Source organism: Mustelus asterias, unplaced genomic scaffold (genome assembly GCF_964213995.1).
Source record: "Mustelus asterias unplaced genomic scaffold, sMusAst1.hap1.1 HAP1_SCAFFOLD_4892, whole genome shotgun sequence".
NCBI lineage: Eukaryota > Metazoa > Chordata > Chondrichthyes > Carcharhiniformes > Triakidae > Mustelus > Mustelus asterias.
Genome location: NW_027594835.1, coordinates 1 through 10000, shown reverse-complemented (window position 1 = coordinate 10000; position 10000 = coordinate 1). Strand labels below are relative to the sequence as shown.

The 10000-nt window shown below is 54.5% G+C and overlaps 1 protein-coding gene across 1 annotated transcript in view; it reads left to right on the top strand.

Annotated features, from left to right (window-relative positions):
• The window catches only part of LOC144491276 (large neutral amino acids transporter small subunit 4-like), a 10527-nt gene extending 576 nt beyond the window's left edge, over positions 1–9951 (top strand). The window contains 4 exon segments of the mRNA XM_078208953.1: positions 5926–6059; positions 8206–8302; positions 8304–8406; positions 9466–9951. Coding sequence (XP_078065079.1) covers positions 5926–6059; positions 8206–8302; positions 8304–8406; positions 9466–9617 — 486 coding nt within the window. The 3' untranslated portion in view covers positions 9618–9951.
• The last annotated feature ends 49 nt before the right edge of the window (positions 9952–10000 follow it).

Below are 10000 nucleotides of genomic sequence, written 5' to 3'. Positions count from 1 at the left end.
TAGGAGTTTGGGACACTGAGTATGGCAGCGGATGGCAGTCAGAGCAGCAATGTCAAGGGTGGCACAGTGGTTAGCGCTGCTGCCTCACAGCGCCAGGGACCCGGGTTTGATTCCCGGCTTGGGTCACTGTCTGTGTGGAGTCTGCACATTCTCCCCGTGTCTGCGTGGGTTTCCTCCGGGTGCTCCGGTTTCCTCCCACAGTCTGAAAGATGTGCGGGTTAGGTTGATTGGCCGTGCTAAATTATCCCTTAGTGTCAGGGGGACTAGCAGGGTAAATATGTGAGGTTACGGGGACAGGGCCTGGGTGGGATTGTTGTTGGTGCAGGCTCGATGGGCTGAATGGCCTCCTTCTGCTCTGTCGAACATTGTGTCGTGCTTCTCTCATCACCTGTGTGTGGGCCTCTCTCTCTCCTCCCCCCACCCCTGTCTCAACCCCTCTGAGAATTCTCCCCTCTGATGGATGCTAATTCATTTATATCAGGCAAGCCACCAGCCAGCCTCGCAGTTCAAGACCTGGCGAGGTGCTCGGAGACAGGTCCCCCTCCCCCAAGAAACATAAAGAGTAGCCCCCCCCCACCCCGCCTCCCCCACACTGACCAGGGGAACGTCACCAAACCCTCACCAAAGACTCTATGTTGTGGATAGGGACAATGTACCTGATGTGCAGTCGACCATGTTGGGAAATCAAAACAAGCACAGGTGGCTGGAAGGTGATAGAAATCCACTGAGCTGACGGCTGAATCTTTTACGAGGCACTGCAGATTGAATCTGTTACAGATCAGGGGCTTCACGTGCAATGGAAAGGGTTTCAATGATTTCTGCTTGCTGGGAAACCACACCATCTTCAAATCAAAGCTGTGTGCATACACTGGGGCTGAGTGCCCAACTGGGCAGCCTGGAAACCACCCCCCCAGTGAAACTGACATCTCCTCTCTCTCAGAGGACTTCAAAGAGGTCTGCTCACACCTGCAGCTTCTGATAGACAGAAAAGAAAATCTCTGCTGCAGAATGGAGAGCTGCGGTGATATAAAAACCTGCCAGGTCACAGTGGGGCCCAGAGATTAAAGTGACCTGGGCCACTTCAGAACTTTCACAGCTGACAGGCAGGGATACAGATGCTGATTGGGTAAGGCCACATTTTTAATATTGCGTACAATCCTGGTCACCCTGCTACAGGGAGGAGGTTATTAAACTGGAAAGGGGGCAAAAAAGATTTACAAGGATGTTACCGGGACTGGAAGGTTTGAATTATGAGAGGCTGGATAGGCTGGGACTTTTTTCCCCGGCGCGTAGCAGGATGAGAGGTGACCTCATAGAGATTTATAAAGTAATGAAGGGCGTAGATCAGGTGACTGGCCAAGGTTTTTTCCCCAGGGTAGAGGAGTCCAAAACTAAATGGCATAAGTTTAAAGTGAGAGGGGAAAGATGTAAAAGGAACCTGAGGGGCAACTTTTTCACACAGAGGGTGGTGCGCGTATGGAATGAACTGCCAGAGGAGGTGATAGAGGCGGGGGCAATGACAACATTTACAATACATTTGGGCAGGTACATGGATAGGAAAGGTTTCGAGGGATACGGGCCAAACGCAGGCAAATGGGACAAGCTCAGTTTAAGAACCGGGTTGGCACGGGGGAGTTGGGCTGAAGGGCCTGTTTCCGTGCTGTATATCTCTATGAAGCTATGATCAGTGGGCTGCCTGAATCACCAAACCAGGGGTGATACCCGGGTCTGCCGGGGCGAGAGGGAACATTCCAGTCGCAAAACCCCCATCGCAATGGAGAGTGGCTCGTGTCTGTCTCTGTCTCTGTCTCTGTCTCTGTCTCTGTCTCTGACTCTGTCTCTGACTCTGTCTCTGTCTCTGTCTCTGACTCTGTCTCTGTCTCTGACTCTGTCTCTGTCTCTGTCTCTGTCTCTGTCTCTGTCTCTGACTCTGTCTCTGACTCTGTCTCTGTCTCTGTCTCTGTCTCTGTCTCTCTCTCTGGCTCTCTCTCTGTCGCTGTCTCTGTCTCTGACTCTGGCTCTCTGTCTGGCTCTCTCTCTGTCTCTGTCTCTGTCTCTCTCTCTGTCTCTGTCTCTGGCTCTGTCTCTGTCTCTGGCTCTGTCTCTGACTCTGACTCTGTCTCTGTCTCTGACTCTGTCTCTGTCTCTGTCTCTGTCTCTGGCTCTCTCTCTGGCTCTCTCTCTGTCTCTGTCTCTGTCTCTGACTCTGGCTCTCTGTCTGGCTCTCTCTCTGTCTCTGGCTCTGTCTCTGACTCTGACTCTGACTCTGACTCTGACTCTGACTCTGTCTCTGTCTCTGTCTCTGTCTCTGGCTCTGTCTCTGTCTCTGTCTCTGTCTCTGTCTCTGTCTCTGGCTCTGGCTCTGTCTCTGTCTCTGTCTCTGTCTCTGTCTCTGTCTCTGGCTCTGTCTCTGTCTCTGTCTCTGTCTCTGTCTCTGTCTCTGTCTCTGGCTCTGTCTCTCTCTCTGTCTCTGGCTCTGGCTCTGGCTCTGTCTCTGTCTCTGTCTCTCTCTCTGTCTCTGGCTCTGGCTCTGGCTCTGGCTCTGTCTCTGTCTCTGTCTCTGTCTCTGGCTCTGGCTCTGTCTCTGTCTCTGTCTCTGTCTCTGGCTCTGTCTCTCTCTCTGTCTCTGTCTCTGTCTCTGTCTCTGTCTCTGGCTCTGGCTCTCTGTCTCTGACTCTGGCTCTGTCTCTGTCTCTCTCTCTGTCTCTGTCTCTGGCTCTCTGTCTCTGACTCTGGCTCTGTCTCTGTCTCTCTCTCTGTCTCTCTCTCTGGCTCTGTCTCTGTCTCTCTCTCTGTCTCTCTCTCTGTCTCTCTCTCTGTCTCTCTCTCTGTCTCTGTCTCTGGCTCTGTCTCTGTCTCTGTCTCTCTCTCTGTCTCTGTCTCTGTCTCTCTCTCTGTCTCTGTCTCTGGCTCTGTCTCTGTCTCTCTCTCTGGCTCTCTCTCTGGCTCTCTGTCTGGCTCTCTCTCTGTCTCTGACTCTGGCTCTGTCTCTGTCTCTGACTCTGGCTCTCTCTCTGTCTCTCTCTCTGTCTCTGACTCTGGCTCTGTCTCTGGCTCTGGCTCTGGCTCTGTCTCTGTCTCTGTCTCTGACTCTGGCTCTCTGTCTCTGGCTCTGTCTCTGTCTCTGGCTCTGTCTCTGTCTCTGTCTCTCTCTCTGTCTCTGTCTCTGGCTCTGTCTCTGTCTCTCTCTGTCTGGCTCTCTCTCTGTCTCTGACTCTGTCTCTGTCTCTGTCTCTGTCTCTGTCTCTGTCTCTGTCTCTGTCTCTGTCTCTGTCTCTGTCTCTGTCTCTGTCTCTGTCTCTGTCTCTGTCTCTGTCTCTGTCTCTCTCTCTGTCTCTGGCTCTGTCTCTGTCTCTGTCTCTGTCTCTGTCTCTCTCTCTGTCTCTGTCTCTGTCTCTGTATCTGGCTCTGGCTCTGGCTCTGTCTCTGTCTCTGTCTCTGTCTCTGGCTCTGGCTCTGTCTCTGTCTCTGTCTCTGGCTCTGTCTCTCTCTCTGTCTCTGTCTCTGTCTCTGTCTCTGGCTCTGGCTCTCTGTCTCTGACTCTGGCTCTGTCTCTGTCTCTCTCTCTGTCTCTGTCTCTGGCTCTCTGTCTCTGACTCTGGCTCTGTCTCTGTCTCTCTCTCTGTCTCTCTCTCTGGCTCTGTCTCTGTCTCTCTCTCTGTCTCTCTCTCTGTCTCTCTCTCTGTCTCTGTCTCTGGCTCTGTCTCTGTCTCTGTCTCTCTCTCTGTCTCTGTCTCTCTCTCTGTCTCTGTCTCTGGCTCTGTCTCTGTCTCTCTCTCTGGCTCTCTCTCTGGCTCTCTGTCTGGCTCTCTCTCTGTCTCTGACTCTGGCTCTGTCTCTGTCTCTGACTCTGGCTCTCTCTCTGTCTCTCTCTCTGTCTCTGTCTCTGGCTCTGTCTCTGTCTCTGGCTCTGGCTCTCTGTCTCTGACTCTGTCTCTGTCTCTCTCTCTGTCTCTGACTCTGGCTCTGTCTCTGGCTCTGGCTCTGGCTCTGTCTCTGTCTCTGTCTCTGACTCTGGCTCTCTGTCTCTGGCTCTGTCTCTGTCTCTGGCTCTGTCTCTCTCTCTGTCTCTGTCTCTGGCTCTGTCTCTGTCTCTCTCTGTCTGGCTCTCTCTCTGTCTCTGACTCTGGCTCTGTCTCTGTCTCTGTCTCTGTCTCTGTCTCTGGCTCTGTCTCTGTCTCTGTCTCTGTCTCTGTCTCTGGCTCTGTCTCTCTCTCTGTCTCTGGCTCTGTCTCTGGCTCTGTCTCTGTCTCTGTCTCTGTCTCTGTCTCTGTCTCTCTCTCTGTCTCTGTCTCTGTCTCTGTCTCTGTCTCTGGCTCTGGCTCTCTGTCTCTGACTCTGGCTCTGTCTCTGTCTCTCTCTCTGTCTCTGTCTCTGGCTCTCTGTCTCTGACTCTGGCTCTGTCTCTGTCTCTCTCTCTGTCTCTCTCTCTGGCTCTGTCTCTGTCTCTCTCTCTGTCTCTCTCTCTGTCTCTCTCTCTGTCTCTGTCTCTGGCTCTGTCTCTGTCTCTGTCTCTCTCTCTGTCTCTGTCTCTGTCTCTCTCTCTGTCTCTGTCTCTGGCTCTGTCTCTGTCTCTCTCTCTGGCTCTCTCTCTGGCTCTCTGTCTGGCTCTCTCTCTGTCTCTGACTCTGGCTCTGTCTCTGTCTCTGACTCTGGCTCTCTCTCTGTCTCTCTCTCTGTCTCTGTCTCTGGCTCTGTCTCTGGCTCTGGCTCTGGCTCTCTGTCTCTGACTCTGTCTCTGTCTCTCTCTCTGTCTCTGACTCTGGCTCTGTCTCTGGCTCTGGCTCTGGCTCTGTCTCTGTCTCTGTCTCTGTCTCTGACTCTGGCTCTCTGTCTCTGGCTCTGTCTCTGTCTCTGGCTCTGTCTCTGTCTCTCTCTCTGTCTCTGTCTCTGGCTCTGTCTCTGTCTCTCTCTGTCTGGCTCTCTCTCTGTCTCTGACTCTGGCTCTGTCTCTGTCTCTGACTCTGGCTCTCTCTCTGTCTCTCTCTCTGTCTCTGTCTCTGGCTCTGTCTCTGGCTCTGGCTCTCTGTCTCTGACTCTGTCTCTGTCTCTGTCTCTCTCTCTGTCTCTGACTCTGGCTCTGTCTCTGGCTCTGGCTCTGGCTCTGGCTCTGGCTCTGTCTCTGTCTCTGTCTCTGACTCTGGCTCTCTGTCTCTGGCTCTGTCTCTGGCTCTCTCTCTGTCTCTGACTCTGGCTCTCTGTCTCTGTCTCTGTCTCTGTCTCTGTCTCTGTCTCTGGCTCTGTCTCTGGCTCTGGCTCTGTCTCTGTCTCTGGCTCTGGCTCTGTCTCTGGCTCTAGCTCTGTCTCTGGCTCTCTCTCTGTCTCTGACTCTGGCTCTCTGTCTCTGTCTCTGGCTCTCTCTCTGTCTCTGTCTCTGTCTCTGGCTCTCTCTCTGGCTCTCTCTCTGGCTCTCTCTCTGGCTCTGTCTCTGGCTCTGTCTCTGGCTCTGTCTCTGGCTCTGTCTCTGGCTCTGTCTCTGGTCGCTCTGTCTCTGGCTCTGTCTCTGGCTCTGACTCTGGCTCTGACTCTGGCTCTCTGTCTCTGTCTCTGGCTCTCTCTCTGTCTCTGTCTCTGGCTCTCTGTCTCTGGCTCTCTCTCTGTCTCTGTCTCTGGCTCTCTCTCTGTCTCTGACTCTGGCTCTGTCTCTGTCTCTGGCTCTCTCTCTGTCTCTGACTCTGGCTCTCTCTCTGTCTCTGTCTTTGGCTCTCTCTCTGTCTCTGTCTCTGACTCTGGCTCTCTGTCTCTGTCTCTGTCTCTGGCTCTCTCTCTGACTCTGGCTCTGGCTCTCTCTCTGTCTCTGACTCTGGCTCTGTCTCTGGCTCTCTCTCTGTCTCTGGGATAGCTGGTGAAGTGTTGTTTTGAGGGGGGGGCGGTTTGTTGGGGTGGGTTGAGGAAGGGAATCATTGATTTGGGTTTTGTTGGCAGGTGATTTATGATCTTGGAGCTCCGTTTATTACCATCCTGTTGGTGTGGGCCGCCTGCGGTGGCCTGGTCTTCCTCAACTGCTTCCTCAACTGGCCGCTGGAACCCTTCCCGGGCCCGGAGGACATGGACTACACGTGAGTTACAGAGCCCGGGGAGGGGGGCCGTGGGAGCCTCCCTAATCACAGCCCACCCTCACATACTGACCACCCCGTCCTCAGTGAGGGACACGGACCCTCGTATATCAGAACAGCGCCTGGGGGGAGGATCCCCCTGAACACACTCTCACTAAATCACTGCTCGCTGGGGGAGAGGGCGGGGGATTCTTGTGGGAAATTTCCCTCACTCTGCGAGAGAGGGTGGGGGAGATTGGAGAGGGTCGAGAATCAACCCCAATTACTCAGTCCTGAACCCTCCAGAGCTCAGCTTGGCGTGGGAGGGTGTTTCTGAGACAGTTGTTGTAATATTCAGTAAGGCGGTTTGAATTTCACATTGATCGTTCAGGCTCCCGGGGTCCGAGGAATGACAGTGAACGGGTGGGGGTGCTGTCGACACCAGCAGGATAAATTATTTTCCAACACTGCTTGTGGCCCTGGAGGACCAGCCCTGTTTCTATCCGACTCCCAGTGACACACACCCCAATCTCAGCCCTGATAGTAACTGCGCCACACACACACACACACACACACACACACACTCCCAAGCGCACACTCACACACACTCACACACACCCCCAAGCGCACACTCACACACACCCCCAAGCGCACACTCACACACACTCACACACACACACCCCCAAGCGCACACTCACACACACCCACACACACACACCCCCAAGCGCACACTCACACACACCCACACACACACACCCCCAAGCGCACACTCACACACACACACACACACCCCCAAGCGCACACTCACACACACTCACACACACACACCCCCCCCAAGCGCACACTCACACACGCACGCACACACACTCACACACACTCACACACACACCCCCAAGCGCACACTCACACACGCACGCACACACACTCACACACACTCACACACACACACACACACCCCCAAGCGCACACTCACACACACACACACACCCCCCAAGCGCACACTCACACACACACACTCACACACACTCACACACACACACTCACACACACTCACACACACTCACACACACTCACACACACACACACACACACACACACACACACACACACACACACACACACACACACACACACACACACACTCACACAACACACACTCACACACACACACTCACACACACTCACACACACACACACACACACACACACACACACCCCCAAGCGCACACTCACACACACACACACCCCCCAAGCGCACACTCACACACTCACACACACACACTCACACACACTCACACACACACACTCACACACACTCACACACACACTCACACACACACACACCGAGGGCCCTCTCACTCCTCCCCCATCACCATCTACATCCCCAATGCAGTCAGTGCAGAACCTCTGCAATCCTGGCGTCCCGCTCCATTCCCACAATAATCCCAGCTCCCATTCCGTGCTTCTCCCTGTGCCGGACACACAGCACACTGACCTTGTGAAGAATCTGCTCCAAATATTTAACAACCAATGTTTCTCTTTTTACCTTTTCCCCAACTCCTCCATTCCCTCATCACTGATTTCCCCATCTTGCTCTCTCATCCTCCTCTTTCTCACTCTCCCTCCCTCCCCCCTCCTCTCTCTCCCCCCCCCTCCTCTCTCTCCCCCCCTCCTCTCTCTTCCCTCCCTCTCTCTCTCCCCTCCCTCTCTCTCTTCCCTCCCTCTCTCCCCTCCCTCTCTCTCTCCCCTCCCTCTCTCTCTCCCCTCCCTCTCTCTCTCCCCTCCCTCTCTCTCTCCCCTCCCTCTCTCTCTCTCCCCTCCCTCTCTCTCTCCCCTCCCTCTCTCTCTCCCCTCCCCCTCTCTCTCCCCTCCCCCTCTCTCTCCCCTCCCTCTCTCTCCCTCCTCCCCTCCTCTCTCTTCCCTCCCTCTCTCTCTTCCCTCCCTCTCTCTCTTCCCTCCCTCTCTCTCTCTCTTCCCTCCCTCTCTCTCTTCCCTCCCTCTCTCTCTTCCCTCCCTCTCCCTCTCCCCTCCCTCTCCCTCTCCCCTCCCTCTCCCTCTCCTCTCTCTCCCCCCTCACTCTCTCTCCCCTGCTCTCTCTCTCCCTCACTCTCTCTCCCCTGCTCTCTCTCCCCCCTCACTCTCTCTCCCCTGCTCTCTCTCTCCCTCACAGGGTGAAGGTGAAGTTTAGTTGGTTGGGTTTTGATCACAAGATCACGGGGAAACAGTTCTACAAACAGGTGACCACAGTGGGCCGTCGCCTGAGTGTGGGGAAACTCGATGAAGCCTCAGGACAAACTGTCCACGCAGGACGGGAACAAGCTGTGCCTGTCCACTGTCGACCTGGAGGTCAAGTGTCAGACTTCAGACCAAGGTATGTGGACACCATGTCTCTGGCCCAGCTGTCCACACAGCAATGTGCATTTATATAGCGCCGTTAACATAGTGAAACATCGGCAAAGTCTGAAAGAATGTTGACACTGAACCACATTCACAAGAAGCAGGAGTGGACCATTCGGCCCATCGAGCCTGCTACCCTATTCAGCACAATCATGGCTGATGTTGGGCTTCGACTCCACTTTCCCGCCCACTCCCCAAATCCCTTAATTCCCCAGAGACCAAAAATCCGTCGCTCGGCCTTCAATAAATCTAACAATGGAGTATCGAAAATCCTGTGGAGTAGAAATTCCCAAAGATTCACAACTCCTTTGATTGAGGTGAAGGGAGTGACGACATGGGGTAAGCAGCAGGATTTAATATAAAAGCAGGGGAGAGGCCATTCAGCCCATCCAATCTGTCCATTCAATAAGACCATTGTGATTTTCCACATCAACTATCCCCATGTTCCTCATTTCCCCCGGTGCCCTGGACCCGTCGACCCCCTGGCCCCGGAATGTTGAAGCAGGCCACAGCTCTCCTGGGCAGAGAATCGCAAAGTCTCACGATGCCCAAGAGAAGAAATGTCTCCTCATCATAGTCTCCAGTGGTCGACCCTTCACCCTGTCACTGTGACTCTGTGTTGGATGTTCTTCCAGCTTCTCCGTGCCTACACTGTCGAACCCCTTACACATCTCGATGAGATTGTTTTTCATTCTTCTAAAACGCCTGGGAATATAATCCCAGTCTCCTCGTAGAACAATTCCCCCCCCCCACCCTGGAAGCCCAGGCTGGTGAATATTTGATGCACTCCCTGCAGGGTAGGTAACCAGAAGGGGCAGAGTGTTCTTGTTGTGGCCTCACCATTCTCAGAATGTACCAAGGGAAGCTTTCCCTAGGCAGCCAGGGGTTGGAGCGGGGGCACTCTCCTGGAAGATGCCACTCTGTGTGGTCAGCTGCTTTGCCCTGGCTGATGGCCTCCGAGCATGTCCATTGATTGACCTTTGACCCTCTGGGCTGGGTTCTGACTGACCGTCTCGCTGTCTCTCGCCCGCAGGTTCCGGCTCCTTCATGCAGAGTATTTTCAGTCCAGTCTACATCCTCAGCCTGGTCACCATGTGTGTCACGCAACTCCGCCTGATCTTTTACATGGGTGCCATGAATAACATCTTGGAATATCTGGTGGACGGTGACCTCCTGACAGGTTAGTTACCACGGCGACCTGGCCTAGGGTGGTGTAGCCCATCAGAGGTCACCAGGGGACAGAGGGGCCAATGAGACTGAAGGGGTATACAGTATGGGGTTACTGTCAGCCAATGAGTGGCAAGCGAGAGGGAATTGGAGGTAAGTGAGGCCCAGGCCAGTGGCGAGAGACGCACCAGGCTGGATCCTGGGAGTAATCTGTGCGGTGAGCAACCGGGAGCTGGGTCGACAGAGCCGGAGGGACGGGAAGCAGAGAGCGAGTGAAGGTAATCGTGGCTTTTGAATGCGAGTCCCCTGAGGGTCAGGCCCTGCTGATAGAGGGGGTAAGGGGGCTGGGGCACTACGCCAGACTGGGGGAGAGGGAGGGAGGGAGAGAGACTGGGGGAGGG